The sequence below is a fragment of the Manihot esculenta genome, chromosome 8 (assembly GCF_001659605.2).
Source record: "Manihot esculenta cultivar AM560-2 chromosome 8, M.esculenta_v8, whole genome shotgun sequence".
Classification (NCBI taxonomy): Eukaryota; Viridiplantae; Streptophyta; class Magnoliopsida; order Malpighiales; family Euphorbiaceae; genus Manihot; species Manihot esculenta.
Window position 1 is genome coordinate 4464319 of NC_035168.2, and position 27605 is coordinate 4491923.

Sequence of the window (27605 nt, forward strand, 5' to 3'; positions counted from 1 at the left end):
ATTCTGTAGATATTTCTTCATCCAATATAAGAGCACAATAATTTCCTAAGCATTTTATAAAGTACACATCGAGACAACAATACTCCAATGTTACATATAATCGTAATTTATTTGGATCATATGATGATATCTTTTTACCATCAGAATATACTACAACACAACATCCAACGTTGATGGCCCCTAAACTTAACGTTTCTATGATCTCAACCAGTATTGATTCTGTTGCTAAAGATGAAGGTACAACCGGTGACCGCCGACCATATAAAACTTGATGTCCACATAAAAAAAGAGGGCATCCATATGGTACAAAAGACATTTGCATCATCCTTAGTAATATTTATTAACTTTATTATTTGTAAATGTATTATCTTATTTTTATTACTTTCCATTGTTCATAAATATTTATATTATTTTATTTTTTTAAAATTTATCTTATAATTTAATATTTAATTTTACATTATTAAAATATTTTAACAAAATATAATTTTAAATATAAAACATCCAACCTACATTACAAATAATAATATAACTACTTATACATTAACATTAAATTTCATATATACTGTGAAATAATTGGATTTGTATTTAGAATTAAAATAAAATAATTATTGTTAAAATAATATATTATTTATTATTTTTAAAATAAATTAAATAATTTTAAAGCACACAAAGTAATATAATTAATTTTAAAAAATATTAAATAATATTATGTAAAGAAATACCGCATTTTAAAAGTGTGGTAAATATTTTTTTTGAAAAACGTGGTAAACGAGAAAAAAATCTAGCGTGATAGACTCTATCGCATTTCAAAAGTACGGTAGAGAATTGATTCACCCTAATTCAAAAAATAGCCCTTAAAATTGCTCCTATGCACCTCTTTTTTTTTTTTGTCTTTATTATTATTATTATTATACATTGAGGAGTTTGAGTGGTATTTTTTTATAGAGTAACGTGCAATTTAGTCTCTTTGATTTAATGAAATGTCTGCATTAATTTCTATAATTTAAAAACTTATAATTTAGTTCCCTATAATTGAAAAAACTATAATTTAATTCTTATCATTACAATTAGAATTAACTTGCTGTTAATTTTTATAAAAACGACCAAAATATTTTTAGAGACTAAACTGTTAAATGTTGAATTTATTAAATTTTATAGAGTTGGATTGATGATGAACACCGACGGTTCCAACCAATGCCCAAGCTCGACTAGGCTCGATAGTAGGCCATGTTGACACGCGACGATAGATGTTATGACCTGGTCGGTATTGGTGCAAGATGGAAGCCGAGCTAGTTGTTCTCACCATCGGAACCAACTGAAATGGGTTTCAGTTTCATTCTTCGTGATTTCGATGATTGCGTGAGTGGTGGCATGGTCCAACTAACGCCTAAGCTTGACCGAGCCTGACGGTAGGCCATGTTGATGCGCGATGACGCTGTGCGACGGTCAATGATATGGCTTGATGGAGCATTGGCGCAAGGTGGACGCCAGGTTGGTTATTCTCACCGGCGAAACCAACCAAAATAGATTTCAGTTTCCTTCTTCCTTATTTCGATGATCGCGTGACAAGCAGTGTTGGGACAAGCCACTGGTGAGGGCGCAAGTGTTGCGCATCCGTCGGTGTCTAGGCTGGCAGCGATCCGGCTGTGATGAAGGGATTGTCGATCATGAGAAAACTTTTTTCTCTTTAAGAATATTTTAGTTCTCTTTATAAAAATTAATGATAATTTAACTTTAGTTTTAACGGTAAAAATTAAATATTAATTTTTTTAATTATTAAAAATTAAATTATAAAATTTTAAAAATATAAAAATTAAAATAAATATTTTATTAAATTAAAGAAAATAAGCTACAATTTATTATTTTTTATAATTTTGGTCACCGAATCTTCCCCAAACTAAAAGTTTTGAATAAATCTTAGCCATCCGATTTGACTTTTTCGAATGGTGGAAAGTGGAAACTAACGTCGGTGATGTGAAAAATATCTAACTAAACCTAAATTTTTTGAAAAAAAAAAATTAGCATATGTTAAATAACAAAAATTTTGAATCAATCTTGGCCGTCCGTTTATACATTTTCTGGAATGGTGAAATTAATATTGTTGTCTTGGAAATATCTAACGAGGATCACTGTGGCGAGGCAATTTTTCAAAAACTATAATTATTTTATATAATCTTTAAAAATTTTAATTAGCATGTCAAACAAAAAATTTTAATTAATTTTTATAGTAAACTTGATCACATATGAGAACTCCTATGTTTAATAATTATCAAATTAAATATTTATATCTAAATAATAAATTCCTTATTAAGCCTGAGATTTTGAAAAACTTTAGGTACATAAATTTTATCCTCTAATTGACTTTTATAAATAATTAATTATAGAAATCATAAATTGAATAAAATATTTTATTTTTATTTGTATAATTTTTTTAAAAAATAAAAAATATAGCTTATTAATAGTTTTTACTCACGAACACTAAATTTTAATATTTATTTTATTGCAGTTATTAAATTTAATTTTTTTATAAAAATTATTTAACTTTCTATTTAAATTTCAAACAATAACTCACATTAAAATTTGGTAAAATCATGAATTGAGTGTTAAATTTTATTAAAAAAAAAATCTTGTAAGATTATAAAATTCTATAAATATCTCCCTAATCTCTATGGTAAAGAATTTCTCTTTTTAATTTAATCAATATAAGAGAAGTCAAGTAAACATTCAATTGAAGATTCAACTAAATTTTAATCTGAAACATTGTTTGAAATTCAAATAAAAAATTAAGTGATTTTTATGAATTAAAATTAAGTTTTGTGACTGTAAGAAAATAAACACTAAAATTCAGTAATTGTAAATAAAATTACACATAGCTAAATGATACAAATATATAGAACTTCTTGACATTGTGATTGAAAGGTCAGAAAAATATTTATAAAAAAAAAATCAAACAAAGAGTATTTTTGCATTATATTAAAACTGATCTCATGATTGTAGATTCATTGAACCAAAGATATTTAAGAAATATATTCTTAAGTATGAGATCAGATCTAATTCACGAAGGGTTAAATTTAAGTATAATACCATATTAAATTAGAATTAAACATAATTCACCCAAAAATTAATTTAAGCGGGAAAAGTGTTTAAAACTCTTATAAAGAGAGGACGTTGTTCTATTTTAAACTGATATGAAATTTAATAAATAATTTATTATATCAAAATATTTATGAAATACGTTATAAAATAATTTTTTTTATTTTATATGTACCTAATATTTATAGTATTAAAATTTATATCATTTAATTACCGTGTAAAGTGAGAAGTAGAGTTTTTAGTTGCCCAAAATTCTATTTAATAATGGAGTGGAATGATAATAAAAGATGTTTATTTTATTAATTTAAATAAAATTTATCCATTTATTTAGATTTAATTTAGTCTATTAGTTAAAAATCGTGACTAGTATTAAAGTTTGGATTTTATTATTAAAAAATATTATATTTTTTCCAATACCCTTTTTAAAAAAATAAGTTATTTTTAAATACTTGTGAAAAACGGTTAAATTTCTATAATTAAATGATGACGACGACGCATGTGTAATATTTGTGCTTTAAAGATGAAAATAATAAAATGGATAAAAATATTTAAGGTAACTTTACACTATAATAATTAATAAATAAATTTAATGTGTTATTAAAAATTAATATATGATGATGTGAGATTCAGAAAAATGGAGTTTTATAAGGGGTTCTGTAAAATTGGAAAAAAATTTAGACCTAGAGGAGAGTATTTCTCCTTTTATATGTTTCCTTTTGTCTGCTAATAACGTGCTAACAGAACGTATATCATTGGACCACCTGTCTCTGCTACGTTGATTCGGACGTACGAGAGAATCAGATCTCTGCCCCATGCGTAACGGCCTCTGATCCTCTTCACGCGCGTGTAGATGGGTCCACAAGGCAGATGAATGAGTCTTCCTTCTGGTTCTGGGCTGGGCCGGGAGATAGGAGCAAAGCTGGGCCCAAAGGAGATCGGCCCGAGGTGCAGTGAAGGCGAGGCCGGCCTGGTTGAGAAATTCGGAGGGGCCCGGTATCAAGGCTCGAAAGAGCCAGACCTGTTAGCGTAGGAAATGTGTGGGCTTCTGAGCGATGGGTCCGATCGAGGGCTTGGCCCCTGACTGTGTTGGAAAAATCCAGCGGTCATCAATATATTTTAAGAAAAATAACATTTTTAAAAGAAAAATATAATATTTGAAAAAGTATCTTTTAATAAATTTAAAAATATATAAAAATTATTTTTACAAATTAAAAGTTACTTTTTAAAAGTATAATTTTTTAAGCAAAAATCATTTTTTTTAAAAAAAAGCCAGCTTAGTCATATTTTATTTTACTTTTAACTACAATAAATTTATATTTTAGTGTTAAAATTTCATTTGAAATAAATAAAAATTAATCATAATAAGTTTTTGTTATTTTTTTCAAAAGAAAGAAAATACAGAGATTTTACTATGATTAGTATGTGCTATATAAGATATTGTAATCCTCATCCATTGATGTACAATATTTTCCTTGCATACATTATGTAAAAGATAATAATTGCTTTTATTATGCGTCGTTTATTTATAAAAAAAATAATTTACATTTAAAAAATATTTTTAATAAAATAACTTAATGTTTATTGTTTAATTTTAATTTAAAAAATAAAATATATTTATAAATTTATATATAGAAATCGTAATAAGATATTTAAAATATAGAAAATTATTTCTTTTTAAAACAGGACGTTATTTTCTTTAAAATAATTTAAATTTTTTTAATTAGAAAAATATTTTATGTTAAATAAATTTTTGAAGTGCCCAAACGTTAAAATATACAGAAATTTTTTTTTTCATGAAACAAAGGAAGACTTAATTTGATTTTTAAACATTTATAAATCACAAAATGTACAAATCTATTATAGAATAAGAATAAGCACATTTCCGAGGTGGCTTGGAAAGAACTATCAAAAGTAGGAATTTTCTTTTTTTTTTTTTAAGTGCCAAACGTTAAAAAATGTGAAAAATATTTTTTTCATGAAATAAACAAAGGCTTAATTTGATTTTTAAACATTTATAACTCACAAAATTAACAAATCAATTATAGAATAAGAATAAGCACAATTTCGAGGTTGCTCTCAAAAGAATTATCAAAAGTAAGAATATTTTTAAAATTTTTTTTGGTTAGATTCGTGAATTAATATACGAGTAGAACTCTATTTCTTAATTAGTATAAGTAACTTATTTCTTAATAGGTGTATTTATTGAGATTTATTTTCTAATGTAGTTACGGTAAATATGTTGGACTATTTTTAGTGGAGGATGAGAGGGATTAATCAATATATTTAATATGAGACGTTTTTAGCGAAGAGTTAATTGTAATTTAGTTGTTTTGTTGAGTAAATAATTTAAGCTTCTAATAGATGACTTTATTGGAGATGGTAGATGATGAATGCGTATGGACATTACTCTATGTTGAGAGGTAAACCACATTAGAACTTTATGTTTTATTTTTATTATTTATGAATAATTGTCAATTTTGAGATTCATGATGTTAACTTTGTTAAGCACAAAATTCAAGGTGTTGAAAAAAGAAAAGATTAGAAAGGTTCGAACTCACGCATGAAGATTTGAAAGGTTCAAGTTCAAGTATAGAGATTTGATGATGGAAGGCACCCAAGGTATGTTATAGTTGGTCAATTTTTAATTAAAGGGGTGATTGTATTGAATTTATGGGTCATAATATTAATAGAACTCTCTTTTCTAAATAGAGCAGGAGACTTATTCCTTGTGAATGACTATAAAAGTACTATTTTATTTATGTGTTATTCCTATATTAGATGAGATTTTCTATTAGATTAGAACTAAACAAACACTATAAATAGGGGTATGATTGATAATTATTTAGCTTTGCCTGTTGTAGAGACTAGCTTTGCATATTGTGGTGAGTAATTTTGCTCAATTAAAGAGAAGAGTTTTTGCATCGTAGAAAATGATTTTTATCCAATTGAGTAGAAGAGATTTTCTTCATTATACAGAGAGTACTTTTACCAGTATATTGCAGTCCCACGAGAACGAGAGAAGTTTCGACATGAGATGGAAGACTTTGCTCATGCAGTTGAAAACACTTTTTATAATGTATAATAAATATATAATAAATATATTGGACTTGTTTCTAGAGGAAATTGAAAGAGATTAACCAATAAATTTACTATAAACGGTTTTTAGTGAGGGATTAATTGAATGTATAATTAGATTGTCGAATAAATAACTTAAACTTGTAATATATGTTTTTATAGAAAATAGTAGAGGATGAATATTTATATATATAACTCTATATTGAGAGGGTAAATCAGGCTAAAATTTTATATTTTACTTTTATTATTTGTGAGTGGTTATCACATTGTCACACATTTATTTATAGAAATGGTCAAATGTATATAATTGTAGCTAAATTAAATTGAATAATTACATTTGAATTATGGAAACTAAATTAAAATGAACTAAAAGATTACATACTATATAATTGTGACGTGTTTTTGGTTTCTGATCTCATTCAACAGAGATGATGGAAAATGAATTTGATTCTGTCTATATTTAATCAGGTTGATGCTCACAATATATTGTCTATCCCTTTGAGTATCACTGGGCAAGCAGATAATTGAGTATGAAAATTTGAGAAACATGGATTCTATTCGGTTCGAAGTGCTTATAGATTCTTAACATAAACTACTCACTTGAGTTGCTCAGTTGCGGTTAGATCAATGTGGAAGAAACTCTGGCATATTCGGGCTCCACCGAAGGTTTTGAATCTTGTATGGCAGACTTGCCTTAATGCTATTCCATGCTTGGTTAATTTAATTCGTAGGAATATCCAAGTCAGTGAGTCTTGTCTTATTTGCTCTAGTCAAAGTGAAACGATAATACATGCTCTGGTTACTTGCCCTTTTGCCCGTGATTGTTGGATGATGACTGAATTTGGTTGGCTTTTCCTCCACATGCAGTCGTTTAGTGATTGGTTTGTTCGGGTATGCAATTCAATTTTTGTTTCACTTTACACATGGTGGTTATGGTAGTTTGGGTTTTATGGGAGAATAAAAACGTTGTGGTATGAAAACAGAAAAGATATCCACCTCATGTTGTGATTAGGCGTGCAAAGTCTCTTCTTCAAGATTGGGAGGCGGCTAGAAGTTGCAGGGAGTTGATTGTTAATGCTCCGGTTTGCGTCCAATAGAAAAAGCCACCTATTGAAAGTTGTAAGCTAAATGTTGATGCTGCATTATTCCTACATCAGGCTATGGGAATATGTTGTGTTTTAAGGGGATGAAATGGTGAGTTTATTGCAGCACATCAACAACGAATTTTTGGTAATTTTGATGCTTCTACGGCTGAGGCCATGGCTTTTAGGGAAGCTTTAAGCTGGCTCTAGGATGGTGGTTGGTCCTCGGTTATTATGGAGTCAGACGCTCAACTTTTAGTTTGAGTTATAGCTGATCCCAATTATCAGGATTTGTCATCATTTGATAGTCTTGTTTTTTATTATAAGTCTCTTATCTCGGAGATGATTTGTATTTCTATTAACTTTGTTTGTAAGTCTGCTAATGGTGTACTCATGCGCTTACTGGTATTCCGGACCTGATTGAAAATTTTTTTCTCGCCTCCTGATTGTATTTCTGAGTTGATCGTTTTTGAATGTTAATGAAATTTACATTTTTATTCAAAAAAAAAAGCTTAATGGCTGTATTGATTGTTTCTTTAAGATCGTAAAATTCAAGTCATGCATAACTTTCCTAGGTTAGATGGTCGGTTTAGTGTTTAGTTGCCATTCAACTTATATTTAATTAATTTATGTCTTGAATGTGAAGTTATAAACTAATCAAACGACTTTAACATAAAAGAGTCTCAAGATGATTTAAGTTTAATCAAGCCAATGAATTAAATTGAGGATTATGTGTCTAACATTTTAATCTTAAATATAAATTTGAATTAACACATGCCCAAAAATCATATGCAACAAAAATTGGATAATAGGCACTATTTGATGGCTAGATCTTTTTTTTTTTTTTTTTTTTTTTTGTGTTTGATGAGTCATATTTGTAATTCTTTTTGGACTCTTTTTAAGTTTTGGAGAGGCAATCTCCTAAAAAGGAAAGGAAATCTCTTAAAATCGGAAACTTCTTAGGTTTTTTGAGAGGTAACATGGCATGCTCATGTCGAATGCCCTTTACATATAACTAAGGTGGTATCTGTTGCCTCAATTTTGTCTGTGAACATAGCCAAGGATTTGCTTTTTTGCCATTACACATGGCCTCGACCGTGTTCCTCTATGCCACCCTTTGTTGTGTAGATATGGTGTGAGTTTTGTTTTGCCTTATCTCACATTGTCTTTTCCATACAAAAAATTTCCCCTTATAAAATTTTATAATTGCACTCTATACTAATTTAATTACTGATTAAACTTTGAATTTTATACTTTGTCTCAAATACACGCTATTGTTATTTCTATGATTAAAGACTAACGAAATTATCCTATAATCTAACATGTTATTGTCATGTCATGCTCTCACGTTAACAAAACTCATGATACAATTGAATAGAGCGTAACTCATGCTTTCAAATTTTAATAAGTAATTATGATTTATCCCTTTTAATGATACCAAATTTAAATTGAAAAATAAAATTTGATATTTGTAGTTAATATAGAGTACATTTGGCCTTTTGACTAATATTAAATCCCGTAAAATAACTATTTAGTCTATTTTGTTTAGAAAACTCATTAGTTAGTCTCCGTATTTTAAAAAACACATTAAATCGTTTCTCACATTACAATTAATTAATTAAAAGGCCCCTCTATCCATTTTAAATGTTACTGAATTGTAAAAATGATGCGAGTACCCTTATTCCTTCTCATAAATCCCTAATTAACTAAACTCTTAAATAAGAAAACCCTAATCTCAGTAAAATAAGTCCTTACTCTGCCAAAGAAAAGACCCATTCAATCTCCCCATTCTGTCTTTGAATTTCCTTTTCTTGGATAATAATGCCATTTTAAAAAATTTATATTCGTTTTTGCACATGCACAAGCAAATTGGATTTCATCCCACGGTCTTCTTTCAGATTCACTTCTCATATGCCGTCGAAAATCTCATTCACATTCATGGCCTTTAATTTTCATCTCATATTCATGATCTCACAGTTTCAATCTCACATCTCATGGTTTTTTCATCTGCAACACATATTGTTGAAGATTGTTTATCTTAGCCTTCTTTAGATTTCTAATAACTAAGTTTCTTGTAAAAATTAAAAAAATATATATGAATTTCTTTCATAAATATAAGAGAGTATATAAATTAAATTTGATATGATTAAATGCGTGTGTTTTATATATTAATTAATTGCTTTATAGTAAAATTATTAATCAATTGTTTAACATTAAAAAATAAATTAATTAATGAGAATCCTTTTAATATCACTAAACCCATTTAAAGGCTTTTTTTTCTTTTTACTGTGCAAAGGCATTGCATTAAAAAAATTTAATGGGATGAAATGTATATTCCAATTCCATCAAATAAAAAGATGGTCTTATCCAATAGAGACTTTTACGCATAAGCAGAAACCCTAACAGAGAATTTTACGCATTGGCAGAAAGCCTAACAAGCCAATTTCAGACTAATGACGTAAAAGTGTCATTAATTATTTGAAATTTATCTTAATTAAAAATTAATTTAATTTAACTTAATTTTTAAATAAAATAAATTTAAATTTTATATTTAAACTCATTTAATAATTAAATTAAATTTAAATTTTACAATATTCAGGTGGTTTAAGAATTTAAACGAGTTCATAAACATATTTACAAACCATTCATAAACAACATCATTAAACAGGTTGAAATTAAAGTAATAAGAGAATTAAATTCAAATACCGCATTAATTTTCATGCGTCCAACTTAAGTTTTTTAATGTTTAATTTAATGTAATTTAATTATATTCTTAAAATTTATAAATATTTTAAATTATTAAAATTTTAAGATCTCATACCGGTCTACGGATTAATTTATATATATATTTATTTAATTAAAATTATTTAATTTTAAATTTATTAATTTTAATTTTTATTTTTAAATTAAAATTTATTATATCAATAAATAAATTAAATTATTCGTGAGTTATTAAAAATTAAATTCGATAAAACTTTAATTTGTATAATTTTATTCGTTAAATAAATTAAATTTAAATTTATTAATATTCTATTTAAATTTAAAATAATAGAATATAAATTTAAAAGAAAATTAATCAACTAAATTTGAGTTTTGTTGAGTTTTACAAAACTCAGTTGGACTCGGTTATATCCTTTTTAGGCATTGTTTGGAGTATAACCACTGCTCGCCGACCAAGCCAGAGAATGAATTGCAGTACCGCGCGCCAGTTAAAGCAAGCAGCCTTGCAATAGCAAAAAACGCAACCTGTTTTCAACAACACGATCATTGGCTTTCTTCCTCTTTCTTCTCTCTCTTATTTAAAGTTAAATTCACTAATTAGTTTAAATGCATTTTGTGAATCTCTCAATTATTTAATTTTTTATTATTAAAATATTATTTTTTTAATTAAAAATTAAAAATTAAAAAATTAAAATTTGAGATCTCTTCAATTTATTGAAATATACTTATTACCAAACTAAATTAATAAGTGTTATTATTAAAATATTATTAATTATTATGAATTTAAATAAATAAATAATATTATTTTTACATTAATCAACATAGCATTTAGTAACAGTACATAAAAAAAATTTAAGGTTAGTAAAATAATTTTTATTTTTCGTTTAAATAATTTTATATCTAAATTTAAATATTAATTTAATTAATTTAGATTGATGAGGAAGATATTCACTAAAAAAGCAAAATAATTCTTTTTAAATTTAATTTAAAAAAACTCTATATACGAAAACACAAAATAAAAGGGCAAAAGCTTTCAGTTTTTCTTGGTAATTTGGATTATTGTAAGCTTTCGCCCATGAAGTCGGACCAAACTCTATGGGTCGAAAAATGCAGAGCTCATTAGATTGACATGCGTAACAATAGCCGGCTTCCTTCCGCCACACATACCTCAAAAAACTCGACACGTAATAAACTTGCCCCTACATTACACGTGACAGAACATGCGGTGAAAGAGTACTCATTGAAAGTCACGTGTACACTTACAGTGTATACGTGTCAGCGCAACAGCATCTCCTGATTCTATATAATCAAAACACCATCCTCCATGCATATCCAAATCGAAAAACTCAAGTTTGATTAAGAAGAAATCGAAAATGCAGTCGATGAAGGAAACCGCTGCCAATGCTGCAGCCTCCGCCAAGGCTGGCATGGAAAAGACCAAAGCCACCGTTCAAGAGAAGGTTGAATTTGTTTTAAAAAAATATATTGGAAATTTTTTATGTAATTATTTGAAGAAATGAAGGAAATTTTGGATTCATGGGTGCAGGTGGATAAGATATCGGCACATGATCCAATGCAGAAGGAAATGGCAACTCAAAAGAAGGAAGAGAGGAAGGCGGAGGCAGAATGGAACAAACTGGAGGCGCATGAGCAAAACGCAGCAGCGAGGCAGGCGGCTAAGGTTGGTGGTCATGCAAGTTACACAACAGGAGAGACTGGTGGCGGTGCTTATGGCACTGAACCACTTGCCCATCCACACTCTGCTTCTGCAACGGGGACGCCTGGTTATCCCACGGGAACACAGCAAATGTCGGCAGTGCCTGGACACGGCACAGGCCAGCCCTATGGTGGACAAGTGGATCCCACGGGTGTAAGGAGGACTCATCCAACTGGGTTGCCCGGAGACACCACCGGCCACAACACCCGTGTTTAGCTAGGGATCTGCCTGGTGGTGGCAAAGCAGCCAGCTATTCTAAGATCAACACCCGTGTTTAGCTAGGGATCTGCCTGGTGGTGGCAAAGCAGACAGCTATTCTAAGATATTTGTTGCTTCAGTGTTTTGCTTGTGTACTTTTGGTTTGGTCATAGCGGGTCATATGTGTGTTTTTTTTTTGCCTTTTTTTTGCGACTGTTAAATAAATGTTCCTTTTGAGATTTATTAAAATTCACACTAGTTTTTATATTTTACGACCGTTAAATAAGTGTTCCTTTTGAGGTTTACTAAAATTCACACTAGTTTTTATAATTTTAATATTAAATAATTCCGTTTTAGAGTTTTTTAAATTAGTTTTTTTAACTGTTATTTATTTAATTATAAATTGAAGATTTCAATTAAATTAAAATTTGAAATTATGAAAACAATTGAACTCTTTAATCATCTTGAATTGAATTTAAATATTAAGAATGAAATGTTATGGGATTAAATTATTGAAATTTTAATAAAATGTAGAAATTATATTATAAATTACTTTTAATATAATTTATAAATAATTTTTTTTATCAAATCAACTTAAATTTAAAGAGAAATGAAAATTAGAGATCAAATAAAATTATTTTGGGAGCAATAGCTTTAACTTGCCGAGCAGTAACTTGTTGGTTTTGGTTTGGTCATGGCGGGTTATATGTGTTCTTTATTTTTCTTTCTTCTTGAAAAACTTTTTTTTTTCTCTTATTTTTTGACTGTTTTGAGGGTTACTAAAATTCACATTACAGTTTTGGAGTTCTTTTAAATTAGTTTTTTTAACTGTTATTTATTTAATTATAAATTGAAGATTTCAATTAAATTAAAATTTGAAATTATGAAAACAATTGAACTTTTTAATGAATTTAGATATTAAGAATGAAATGTTATGGGTATTAAATTATTGAAATTTTATTAAATTGTAGAAATTATATTATAAATTATTTTTAATATAATTTATAAATGATTCTTTTTATCAAATTAGAAAAATAAAAATTAAAGATTAAATAAAATTATTTTCTGAGATTAAATAAAACTACTGTTTTTAGTAATAATTTATTCGTTTTGATTTAATTTAGTAGGCGGGTCATATATGTGTTCTTTTTCTTTTTTCTTTTTTGTAAAGAAGATTTTTTTTTTGACCATTAAATAAGCGTTCCTTTTTTAGGTTTACAAAAATTCACATTAGTATTTATATTTTTAATATTAATTTTTATATTAAATAATTCAGTTTTGGAGTTCTTTAAATTAATTTTTTAATTGTTATTTATTTAATTATAAATTGAAGATTTCAATTAAATTAAAATTTGAAATTATGAAAACAATTGGACTCTTTAATCGTGAATTGAATTTAGATATTAAAAATGAAATGTTATGGGGATTAAATTATTGGAATTTTATTAAATTGTAGAAATTATATTATAAATTATTTTTAATAAATTTGTAAATGATTTTTTTTTAAATCAGCTTAAATCTAAAGTGAAATGAAAATTAGAGATTAAATAAAGTTATTTTTCGAGCAATAGCTTTAACTTGCCTAGCAGTAACTTGTTCGGCAGTTCTAGGGGCTCTCACGCTCCCTCTTGCCTAGGAGCTGAGGGGCGTTCCACCACGCTCTCACTCTCACTCTTACGGTGTACAGAATTTCCGTATTTTATGGAAATTTTTTATTCGATGCTACAAAAGTTCTATGAAGAAAATTTTAAAGAGAAACTTTTAACTCTCAAACGCAATTAAAAAATACAACAACCTGTAAGGTTATAAAAAAGTATATTTTATTTTTAATATTTTAATTTTTTTAATTATTTTTTAATTGTGATGAAGCTTCATTAGTTTTTGTTAGAATATTCAAAAATAAATATCTGAAATGAAATTATTTTTTATCAAAAATTTGAATACATGATTTCTGTTAATATGATTATTATAGAAAATTCATTTTTGCATGATTATTGGAGATTTATTTAACATAATTATAGCTATTATTATTTTTGTCATAATTATAGCTATTATTATTTTTATCATAATTAACCCATACTCTTCTATATGTGTAAATGTAATATTTTTATAAAATATATACAATAGAAATACACAATTTTCTTATTATTATTTGTACTATTTCTGTTAATATCTCTTCGATTTCTAGTTTCTGAGATTTTCTCTCTCTGCAATTCTGATTAGTTTTCCACCAAGCCACCAAACTCTGCTCGTATTTTACACATTATTCATCTCTGTTCCTTTGCAATCGAGGAATAGATGGAGAAATCTGACATTTCAAAACCTATTGCAACACTTCTAACTGACTCCAACTATAATTTCTAGGTTTAAGGTATGAAAAGTTTTTTTAAAAGGCGCAAATTTTAGTGTATTGTCGTTGGCGAACTGTTGTCCAACGTTCTTGTCCTCACACCTCTCAGCAGAATGGGCGAGTCGAACGCAAGCATCGCCACATTCTTGATTCTCTGAATCTGATACCAGCTCACCCCCACCTGCTCTTGTCCTCACACCTCTCAGCAGAATGGGCGAGTCGAACGCAAGCATCGCCACATTCTTGATTCTCTGAATCTGATACCAGCTCACCCCCACCTGCTCTTGTTGAACCTGCACATTCTGTACCTGTGCCTGCATCTCCTCCTACCACTGCTCTCCGTCGTTCTACCTCCACCTGCTCTTGTTGAACCTGCACCAGTTGTTGATTCTGTACCTGTGCCTGCATCTCCTCCTACCACTACTCTCCGTCGTTCTATCCGGTCAGTCAGTTTATGTCTGCTCCTCGCTCAACTCATTTCTTCAGTTTATGTCTGCTCCTCGCTCAACTCATTTCTCTACAGTGCTTCAAATCCTTTGATATATCAAAGGAACTTTTTTCATGGTTTACACTTCTCTGCTACCTCCTTGTTATTATCTGGTTACTCTGATGCTGATTGGGCCGGTGATCCAACTGATCGTCGCTCCACAACGGGTTATTGTTTCTTCTTGGGAGATTCTCTTATCTTTTGGCATAGCAAAAAGCAAATTGTTATTGGTTGTTCTAGCACTAAATCTAAATATCGTGCTCTTACTGATGCTACATCTGAACTACTTTGGTTATGATGGCTATTAACTTATATGGGGTTCACTCAGTCTTCTGCCACCATGCATTATTGTGACAATAGAAGTGCCATACAAATTTCTCATAATAGTGTCTTTCAAGAGCGTACCAAACACATCGAAATTGATTGTCATTTGGTACGTTATCATGTTGCTCACGGCATCATATGTTTGATTATTGTCTCGTCTGCTAGCCAAACTGCAGATATTTTCACCAAACCGCATCTTCCAGCTCGCTTCCAAGATCTCTTATGCAAACTCAAGTTGGCACCTGCGCTACCACCTTGAGTTTGAGGGGTGTTAACATGATTATAGGAAATCAGTCTTTGTATGATTATAGAAGATTTGTTTAGCATAATTATAGCGATTATTATTCTTGTCATAATTAGCTCATACTCTTCTGTATATATATAGTTGTAATATTTTTGTAAAATATACACAATAAAAATATACAGTTTTCTCATTAATATTTGTACTATTTCTGCTAATAATTTCATTATTTGAATATGCTAAAAGAAATTAATCTAAATAATAAATTTTTGTTTAAATGTGTATTTTATTTACGAATTTAACTTTACTGAATTTTTTTTGCTGGATTTTTTTAAATTAAAGCATTTTAACTGAATTAAGTTTGCATGAATTATAATGGCACAAAATTTAAAATTATATATATATATATATATATATATATATATATGTTACTATAGTAAATTACAGTAAAGAAATATTACCAAATAAATTATAATTAAAATGTTATACACGAAATAACAAAAAAATATATTACTAAACTAAATCATAATAAAAGAATTATTTCTCAATAAATCACAATAAACATATTTATTATAACACTAAATTACAATTATTACAATTTTTCTATATAACTCAAAATAAATATTTTATTGCTATACTAATGTAAAATTGTATTTTAGATTAAAAATAATAATAATAAAAAACCTAATTACTTCATATTTATACACATATAAAAATAAAAAATAAATATATATTTACATAAACATATTTCTACACATTTAAAAAAATAAAAGTAAACGTAAACATATTTTATTTGAAAATGTACATCTTAAAATAAAAGTAAGAAGATAAATATATATTTAAACATACATGAGCAGAGAAATTTAAAGGAGCAGAGGAATAACTGCTGAGGAATTTGAAGAAGAAGAAGAAGAAGATTGGCTTAATTTGAAGTAGCAGAAGGTTGGTTTGACTTTTAAAGCCAAAAAATAGGTAGATGTAGAGGGTGGAGGAGGGTTAGTTGCATATGGAGAACTCTTTGCATGCAGGTCGCAAGCAATATGGTTTCCATAGTTTCTAGATCTTGGCTCAGGCCACTAGCGCCTGGGCTACAGCTTAGGTCGTGCTGGTGTGCGTTCCAGTGGCTTAAGCCGTGCTAGGGCACTTCCTAGCGCTCTAGTAGCGCGTGCACACTACACGCAATCATTAGAGATTCAATAGGTTTCAAAAAGATTTTTTAGTAGAGTTTTTGATGTTTTAAATCGTTTTGTATATTTCAATTTTGTTAAAAACAAAGTATTTTAGATTTTAAAGTTATCTTAACTAATTATGACTTATTTTTTAAATATTTTAAAAAATATTATATGTATAAAAAACAAGCGTCAACTTTAATTATTTATAGCACTTCCAGGCTTAATCTGATGATAAGTGCATCCGGTTAAACCTGATAGATCTCAGGTTTGAATCCTCCATCCTCCATTTCAAAAAAAAAAAAAAAAAATTTTAATTATTTATATTTCAGTTAATATATTTTAAAAAATATATATAATATATTATTATAAAATTTATTTTAAGAATTTTCTATAGATATTAACTACATATTTTACAAAACAAACAAATGATATCTACTAAAAATATATTTAAATAAAAAAATTAAACTTAAAAAAAATATATGGATATAAACTATAGGATCCAACAAGAGTCCATATAACACACGATAAAAAAAATTCAATTTGTTGAGGATCTAAAAATGCATCTTGTATTATGAAACATAATCAACACCTTTTGTTTCTCGCGGATAAAGGAGGTTGCATGACACAGGTGCAAGAGATCGTTACCCACATAAAATATATTATTTGAAATCTATAAAAATAATAAAAAAGAAATTCACTTTTATTTAAAAAAAATGATTATTAGTACGTTTAACAGAGAAAAAAAACTCTCAGGTAGTATTAAGGGAGAGAGTGAAAATAATATATTAAACTGCCCACCACTCACTATATACATTTAATTTTTTTAATATAATTTTTAATTTATTTTAATATCTATAAAAATAAATTATTATAAGTAAGATATTAAATTTTATTACCGACTTTATTTTTTGTCAAACATTATTTTGAATAGATTAATTTCTTTAACAGCATTTAAATATTGTAATATTTTATTATAGCTTTAGTTTTGCATTTTATTTATTAAGAATTGTCTAACAAACTTTTAATTTAAAATCACGAAAATAAAATAGATATTATAAATAATAAATTAATTTATTTTCATTTTTTTCTACGTCGATGAATTTAAAAAAGAAATTCTCAATTAAACCTAATTTTTCAAGAGCAGATCAGCTAAAAAAGTCCTCTACTTGAAAACCAAGATTTGTAGGCTAAACACAAATAAAAACAACATTACGAAACCTTCTAATCAAGATGTGAATAAGGAGAGGGGATCATTAGCTGATAGAGTCAAAATTCAGTAAACAATAAATTAAAATTAACTTTTTCGTTCTTCTCAAGATAATAAACTCAACCTATATGATTGAAAGAAGAAAAAGATTGAAATGCGAGAAATTTCTCTCTATAAATTAGAGGAAAAAAAATGCAAGGAAGAGACTTGTATACATTTGTGCATAATACCATTTTCATAGGAAAAAAAAAAAAAAAAAAGAAAGGGATTATGTGCCAAGGATGCAAATGTCAGTTTGAAAGTGGGAAAGGGTATTTTTACTTATCTAAAGAATGCATTGTCCTTCTTTTGTAAAAAAAAAAAAAAAAGAAAGAGTGTCCATTGTCATTTTTTATTATAATAAAATGAAAAATGAATTATTGAAATCTCATTTCAAAAAGGTTCTTTTATCGATATTCACATGTTAATTGTTTTCTTGATTTAGTAAATTTTAATCACTACTTCATTTTCAATTTGCATTCTATTATATATTTATTTCTTTTCAAGAAAATATATATATATATAAGAGAATCTCCAGTAATACTTGATAATTTAATTTTATTACAATATTTTATAACAAAAAATATCATTTTAATTTTACGTAAATATTTCTTTGTTTAATATCACTCCATGTATTTAATCGGGCCTCTCATAACATTTATTTATGATTAAATTATATTATACAATAAAATCTCAATTGTATTTATGATCACATAATCTTTTATTTACTAAATAATATTAATTGTATTTATAACAAAATAAGTAATTAATCCATCTCCTTATATTATTACATCAAAATATACATAAAGTACAAAGTATTCATTTTTACCTATTATTCTTAACTTAAGCAATATGCTTTAAATTGATTTTTATAATAAATAAGAAACAATGATAAATCTGCTTTAAATTTTTATTAATTTAATTTTGTCAATTAATTTTTAAAATTTATTTAATTTATTTTAATTTTAAATAATTAATTTTACTGTTTACCGTTTATTATAATAATATAATAATAAGTAATCATTGTTGAATAGGACTTTCTACGCAAATTTTTCTCTATGGTCTCTTTATAATTTAATGGTCTCACATTTTTTTTTCTTAAATCTAGTTTTTTCTTTTTCCTTCCATGAAAGACAATATGCGTCAATTGACTATCGATAAATAAGAAGATATTGTTATCCCTATTAAGAGTTTCAGAGATATTCTGATCGTCACTTATAATTTATGTATGGTGGGGATGTTTCTCACATACAATCCAATCAATTTTCAGAATATGCAGATCTCTTTGACTGACAATTCTCGGACAGTTATTACATTGAAAGATTTAGTTTCTAGTTACAAGCCGGATATTTTATTTTTAATAGAAATAAAAACTCTTAGTTCTCGTATGTAATTTTTTCGTAATTTTTTTACATTTTGATGGTCGCTCCTCATTTAATAGACAATAATTGGGAGGAGAGTTTTTGTTAATGTGGAAGAGTCATGAGTCCGTTTCTGTGGTTGACTTTTCTTCAAATTTTATTAATTCGGTTGTTTCGAAAGGTAATGCTCAATGAAAGTTTACTAGTTATTATGGATTTCCGGAATCGCAACGACGACGTCAGTTTTGGAACCTTATTCGAGGTTTATCTCATAGAAGCTCTCTTCCGTGACTTTATTCGAAAAACTTTAATGATTTATACTCGATAAATGAGAAAGAAGGAATAGTATTTTTGTCAAATTATCTTATACAGTGATTTAATTTTGAATGATTGTAAATTTTTATTATACTCTAGAACTGATATTTCTGTGAGATGGATTCGTCATAATGCTACTCTAACTGCTCATATTTTGGCTAGAGATTCTATCAGATATAATCGTCTCTCTGTTTGGGATAATATTCCTCTTTATTTGACAGAATTTTATTAATATAATTAATAGTTTTACTTTAAAAAAATAATATAATAGCAAGTATAACTATTATTATTTAAAATTTATTAGAAAATTTTATATACTTTTTTATAATATCTATGTAGAGTGTTAATTATTGAATATGCAAATTTGATTTATAATTGACTATAATAGAATTTAATGTGTTAAATTTTAATATAATTTATAATATTTTTAATTTATTTTAAATCATTAGATGTATTTTGAGGAAGCGTAAATATACATAATTTATATAACTATTATTTTTTATAATTATATTCTAAATAAATAAAATTATTTATATAGAAATAATATTAATATACTGAAATAAAATTATAATTTTAATGGATTGAAATAAAATGATATGAAATATTAATTTGATTGATTTTGAAATTCTAATGAAATTTTAGAATTAGTTTCAGTAAAATTAATATAATAAAGCTAATTAAATTATAACTTTTATATTTCATTTAATTAAATTATTATTTTTTAATTAACCACAGATTTCATTCAATTAAAATTATTATTTTTTAATTAACCACATAAATTGATTAAAGTTTAATGTAATTAATTTTAGTTAAGAGTAAAATTTATTATGATAATGAAATTAAATTTATATGATTAAAAATTAATAAAAATTTATATAAAAATTACTAAAAATATGTATAAAAAATCGCAATATTAGGGAGTTAAATAAACGTGAAAGCCACGTCATAATAATAATAATAATAATAATAAATTGATGGCAGTACTTTGTTTGGTTTAGTTAATTTTCGGATATTTTTAAATTTTTGTTTGAAAAATTTATTATTTAGGTTTTATATTTTTAAAAATTTATTAAAATATTTTTATTTTTTATTAATAAAATATTTTTTTATTTATATTTACTGTTAAAAATATAATAAAAAATCAAATTAACCCTTCACTGTTTTTTTTTTTTCAATTTTGATATATCTCTTCCTCTTCTTTTTTTTTTTCAGTAGAAATATCATCGATAAAATAAAAATAAAAAAAATTAATAAGTTTAAAAATAATAAAAAATTTTAATAAATTTTTAAAAATATAAAAATTAATTTGTTAAATAATAATAATATTTAAAAATTAAATAAAGAATTTTATTTAGATAAAATTAAATTTTAATTTTTTTATTTTTTTAATAAAAATAAAATAAAATATTATTTTATGAATAAATATTTTAATAAGTTTATAAAAATATTGTGATTAATTTATTAATAATGAAAATATTTTAGAGATTAAATAATAAATTTCCTTTAATATATATATATTTTTTCTGTCAGGTAAGATGTGCGGTGGGTGGAAAAAGGGGGAGGGGAATTCAACCTGGCACCCACTTGCGGAGCCAGATGGCAAATGGAGTTATGGCCCTGAAAATTTTCAAATTATTTAGGTGTATTTATTTATTTTTTAAATCTAAATAATTAAGGAAAAAGGTATATTTAAGAAATTTATTAATTTAGTTTTATTTTAAAATTATTTAATTAAAATATTATTATATTTTATAAAATTAAATTATTTAATTTTTTATAAAAAAATACTAATTATCTTTAATATATATATATTATTTTTCAATTTAAAAATTTTTTTTAAAGATTTTAATTTCAAATTTTTATTAAATTATTTATCTATTATTTAATTTAATTTATTGCACTATTTTATTATTAAAAATAATATTTTATATTTTTTTACCTAATTATTAATATATTTATATGATTGAAATTATATATTAAATTATTTAAATTTTAAAAAAAATAAATTTTATTTTTTAAAAAAATATTTCGTAATGTTAAATTATTAAGTGAGTTTCATGTAATATTTAAATTTTAAAAATATAAATTTTAAATAAAAAAATATGAGTTCAAAAGCTAATAAGTTAATTAAATTATTTAAATTTTAATAGATATATCAAATACTATTTTTATAGGTAATAGACTAAATTATATATTCAAATTTTAAAAAAATAAAATTAAAATCTCGATAAATATGATTTATAGATAATAGATTAAAATATTTAAGTTATATTATTATAAAAATATTATTTTTTTATAAATTTAAACGCAATAACTTTAATGAAAATATTTTTTTTACCATAAATATTATTAAATGTCAATTCTATAATAAAATGAGCTGATTGGCTAGTGAATTATATTGAAAATATATCGATAATAAAATCAGTGTATGGAGATATTTTAAATAATAAAAAAATGATAATTATTGTAATTTAATTATAATAATTTATTTTTTTTATAAAAACATTTTTTTTTTGGCATTGCAGTTGTTGACACCTGCCCAGTTGGACATTAATCCCTTGCCACGTAAACAAGTAGGGATAGGATAGGCTACGCACTTTGTCTTGATGGCAGTACTTTGTTTAGTTTTATTAATTTGAAAGTACTTTGTTTGTTTTAGTCAATTTCTAAGGGATGGATGCAATGAATCACATATTATAAAATCTACCCAATCCAATGTTTTAATGAGTTTTTTTTTTTTTTTCCATGAATCTATTTCTTAATAATGAAAAGGAAATTAACCTAATTTTAACTTAATTAAAGAAACTAATTAAAATAATAGTAATAATAATTCTTAATTTTGAAAACTTTGAAGTCATCTTCTTATTCAAATGATTTGAACTTTGAGCTAACCCTGAAATTTCAACCAATGAAGTAATGAAATAAGTAATAATGAGAAAATGTAAATGAGTTTAGAATTTATAGTTGATTAAGACAATTTAAGAATTTTTAATAATAATAATAAAGTAATTGACTTAGTTATTAATTGAATCGGTGAATATATGCAATGTATTTCCTTATAAGTCCAAATAGCATTAATGAATATATTTTCATGTCGGTACGTTACTTCTAATATTTATTTACGTCTTTAACTAGCTCTCTTCTCAAATTATTAAATTAATGTATAAAGGGACAATTTTTATTTATTTTTAATAATGATTTAAGCATAAATTTAAATTGAAAGGTTTTTCTATTCACTATATAGTTAATTAGTTTTATATATTTATATTTTTTTCAAATACACCCATTTCCATCCAAAATTAGTTGCTCGAAATAATGAATTTTTTTAGCTTCACTCTTCTTTTTTCTTTTTCAAATACACTCATTTCCATTGAAAATTAATAGCTCAAAATGATGAAATTTTGACAATAAGTGCCAATTTATTGTGATGTTGGTTCAAAAATAGGTTTGGTCCCATGGCATTGAGAGGAGTTTACATTTCAATGAAGAAAAAATTATTATTTAAATTTTATAATATAGAGAAATTCACTCAATTTAAAAAATATATTAAAATATATTTAATATTTTAAAAGATTTATTAATTAATTTTTTATTAATTTTATCGTTTTGTATTTTACTATTTAATTTTTATAATTTTAAAAAATTTATTAGTTGATCTCTTAAATTTTTAAAAAATTTATTAATTGGTCTCTCTATATTAATATTTTAATTTTTTTTATAATATTTAATAGCTAAATTTAATGGTCAGACTAATTAATAAATTTTTTAAAATATTAAAAATATTTTAATATATTTTTTAAAATTAAAAAATTAATTAAAAAATTTTTTTATAATGTATTAATTTTTTCTAAAATAAAAAGGAGATGGTGAAGAAATAAGATGAAAAGTAAAAAGGGGAGGAGGGCAAAATGGGCAGACGAAATAAGATAAAAAGGAAAGGAAGCTCACTTAAACATATTTTAAACAATATTTTATTTTGATCCCTGAAGCTTTCATAATAATAATAAAATCAAATTTATAAATCAGTTATGTGTTAATTGTAGGGACTCATTTGTTAACAAAATCAAATATTATGGACTAAATTGTTATAATTTAAAATGTAGTAATTGAATTTGACATGTGATTTCAACATATTTTAAGGATTAATTTACAAATTACAAAAAGTAAAACTAAACCAATTCTAAACTTACTATATATTTTATTCGAACCGTTTGTTTGAATCAAAGTTTCTATTTTATAAACGTCAAATTAGATTTTAAGTAAATTAAATTTTTGTTTGATTTATTTTTATAGTTAAAATTTTAAAAATAATTTCAAAGAAATAAATTCATCCCATATTTAATATGATTTAGGAAAAAATTTTCATCTAATTAAGTTTATGAAACTGAAAAAAATTGTTAAAATATTTTTTTCCATAAATAAAAGAATAAAAATGTAAGTACATTTAATCTATTTTCAGTTATTGAAAATAATAAAATTGATATTTTAAATTTTATCTTGCATAAACTTTATTGTACAATTATTTAAAAAAAAAAAAAAAAAAACAAAGAGGAAGAATTGGGCAATTGGGTTCTTTTTCTAGAGGAAAGACCCATAATCAGTCCCAATAAGCAGTTCCGATCCATAGATCAAAAACCATTTTGGCCGGGTTGATCTGATTCTGGAATACTAATGACAAAAAATTTTGCAGATCCAAATTATTTTTAGACAACAAGTAATAAATATTAGCTCATCGATAATTAGAATTGATTTAATAATGGATTTTATTTAACTATAAATAGTTATATAAAATGATTAATAAAAATATATTATATTATATTATACTATATAAAAAATTAAGAATTTAAACCTAAATTTACTAGTGATATCTCGGTAAAATAGCTTTCGCCTTTGTTTCTTTTGGAACTCTTTTTACCTTTTCTTCTACTTTATTTTTTCTTTCTTTTTCTGGCTCACTCTTTTTTTTAATGGAAGGCGATCTTTTTGAATCGATGATACTTATTCAAAATTTAAATTGTAATGATCAATTTTTAGATTTAAAAATAAATTAAAAAAAGTTTCAAATTTCAGTGACAGGCACTGGTCGAAAAATTAGTGTTATCTAGATTTTTTAGTGCATCAGTTGTGAAGACATTGTTTGAAAAAAATTTGATTACTTAAGGGTACTTTTGCTGTGTCATTTAAAGGAAACAACTTATTTACCTTCACTTTTTTCGGCTCTAAAGATGCAATCATGGGGTTAGAAAACAGACCATGGTCGTTGAACAATAATCTTATTGTGATTAGAGAATCTTATTGTGATTAGAGATTGGCCAGTGGATATAGCTTTTGAAGAATTATAACTCTCAGAATCACCATTCTAGATGCAAGTGTTGGGTCTTCCACCGAACATGATGACGTACCAAAATATAGTTATTATTAGAAATTTCTTAGGAGGCTCATTGGAGGTTGACGAAAACTAGCTAAATCAGGAGGACTTGAACAACATGTTAAGAATTAGAGCCCTCATTGATATTCAAAAACCATTCATCACAGGTTTCCATCGAAAGAAAGGGGATGGTTCTATTGGGTGGGTTTAGTTTAAATATGAGAGAATTCCTTACCTAATATTTTAACGGTAAATCGTTGGATCATTTTAGCAGTACATGCCCACATTCTGCAAACAAAACTAATACCAAAACAGGCAAGAGGAATGCTTATAGTCCATGGTTGAAAGTTTCTCTCTAAAAAGCAAAGGATCAAAAGTGGCTGTAGAAAGGATTTCACACCTTTTTAAAAGGAACAATGATATAAATGTATTTTTGCATAATAATCTTCCCTCCTCTCAATTTGATGCTCAGTTTAATCCACTTTGACCTTCATTCTTATTGATCAACACTCAAACAACCTCATTTGACCTTATTCGTGACCATCCTTAATCCATCCGTACTTTTAAAACCGCTAAGTTGTCCACTTAACCGATTTCAATTAAGCCCCTTCCATCCTCATCCCTGTTGGCCAACACCCATTTAACCTCACCTGACTTTGTTCATGACCACCCTCAATTAACATTTACATTAAAAACTGCAAGCCAGCCCACCTCATTGGCTTCAATCTCAAAATTTTATCTTGATAAAACCACATGTAAAACCATTTTTACCCATAAAGGTAAAGAAGTTGTTCCATTGGAAAAGTTTTCTTCTCTCCTGGTTGTTGAAACCTCGAGCATCGCACCACACCTAAATTTCGCTGATACTGGACCGAAAAATCCGTTGAGCCGTGATTCTTTATCGGCCTTGTTCAATCAATATCTTCTATTTATCGGGAAACCTAAGATAAATGTTAATCTTCTGTTCTACAGATTTCCTTTCCTAGCTGACTACTTACAACAGAGGGTTTTAAATGCAACTCAGGCTTTTCAGTAAAGAGTGACTGAGGAAGAGGATGGTAACAAACATCTAAAAGTTAGAGATCAACTAAACCCGGTTGATAAGATGCCCATTTATGAAGGGATAAGCAATGATGGGCCTAATTTCATATCTCAAGTGGGCTTGGAAAAAATGAACCCAAACTCCTCTCATATGGATTGGCCCAAGCAAAAAGAACAAGAGTTGGATCACTTATGCGCAGCAGCTCATGGCCAAATTTGTAACCCAATTCCTTCGCAAGAATTGAAAGCTGCCAGACATGGTTCTTGTATCACTCATATGCTCTTCGCAGAAGATTCCATTTTATTCTCCAAAGCTTCAGAGAGGGATGCAAATATCATTTTGAATGTTCTGCAAAGATACTCAGAAGCAAGTGGTCAAAACATCAATTATGGCAAATCCTTCATTTTCTTTAGTCCGAATAAACCCCTTAGGCTAAAGGACAATATTGCAACGAGATTGGGAATCTCTTTGGTAAATACTTATGACAAATTCCTCGGTTTACCAACCTCTATACCTTGCTCTAAACGTCAGGGCCAGACCTTTGATTTTATAAAGGACACAATTGCTTCAAAGTGTGCGAGGTGAAAAGAAAGTTTATTGTCTAAGGGAGGAAAGGAGGTGCTTATCAAATCCATAACCTCTGCCATTCCTATCTATGCCATGTCATGCTTCCGTCTACCTTCATCTTTATGTAAAGAGATCAATGGTATTACTTCCCAATTTTGGTGGGATCACAATCAGAACGAGAGGAGAATTCATTGGGTCTCTTGGGCTAAACTGTGTAATGCAAAATGTGAAGGAGGAATAGGTTTCAAAGGTCTTGAAAATTTTAATAAAGCGCTTATTGCAAAACAGGGATGAAGAATCTTGCCTCAACACGACTCTCTCCTTGCTAATGTTTATAAAGTTAAGTACTTCCCCATGGTTCTTTCCTTTCAGTGACACAAGGTAGTAAAGCTTCTTGGGGATGGCAAAACATTTCATGGGGAAGAGAGTTGATTCACTTAGGAACAAGATGGCATGTAGGTGATGGACATGAAATCTTTTGCAAAGAAGACAGATGGATGCCAGAGATTTTTCCTTCCTTTCCAAGGGCAAAACAGAATCATAATCCTCATATTGCTCTCGTGTTTAATTTGTTTGATCCAATTTCCAGAAGATGGGATATTCAGACTTTAAATGAAAATTTTGAACCGTCGATGGTGAAGAGTATCCTTTCTATTCCTATCAATATTCGTCCTAAACTGGATCGAATTGTTTGGCACTTTGATAAATTCGGTAAAAATACAATGTTAAATCTAGATACAAGCTACAAAGACACCTTCAATAGCATAATGAAAACTCTAGCAAAGGTAGCCCGAGACCTCAATCTTTTTACAATGCCTCTTATTTTGGAAAAGATTTTAGAAAGTCTCTTTCTTCCAAAATCCGCATTTTTCTATGGCAATTTTTAGTGGAGCAGCTTCCTTGTGGTGATCAGTTGCATGCCAAAATTAATTCTGTTGACCCCTCTTACTTACATTGTGGTGAAAGAGAAACTATCTTTCACTTATTCTTCAGTTGTCCACGTGCAGTTTCTATTTGGATCCACTCACCTTTGAGACTCAGATCATCCCTACTAAATCACACATCTATGATTGATTTATAGGCAGAACTTTGTGGTTCTTTTAACTCTCACGAGGATAGAGAACAATTAATACAAATAATGGATTTTATACTCTGACATATCTGGAAATCGCGGAATGCATTAATTCAATTTGGACCATGAAAAACAATGGCCATCTCAACTGGAAAAATAAACATCTAGCAGATC

General features: G+C 26.8%; 1 protein-coding gene across 1 annotated transcript; it reads left to right on the forward strand.

The window, feature by feature from the left end:
- The first annotated feature begins 11309 nt into the window (after nucleotides 1–11309).
- Nucleotides 11310–11944, forward strand: LOC110621748 (11 kDa late embryogenesis abundant protein). The gene is made up of 2 exons (XM_021766034.2): nucleotides 11310–11431; nucleotides 11518–11944. Exons 1-2 carry the CDS (start codon nucleotides 11345–11347, stop codon nucleotides 11902–11904), a joined length of 474 nt encoding a protein of 157 aa, XP_021621726.1. The 5' UTR covers nucleotides 11310–11344; the 3' UTR covers nucleotides 11905–11944.
- Nucleotides 11945–27605: the final 15661 nt, after the last annotated feature.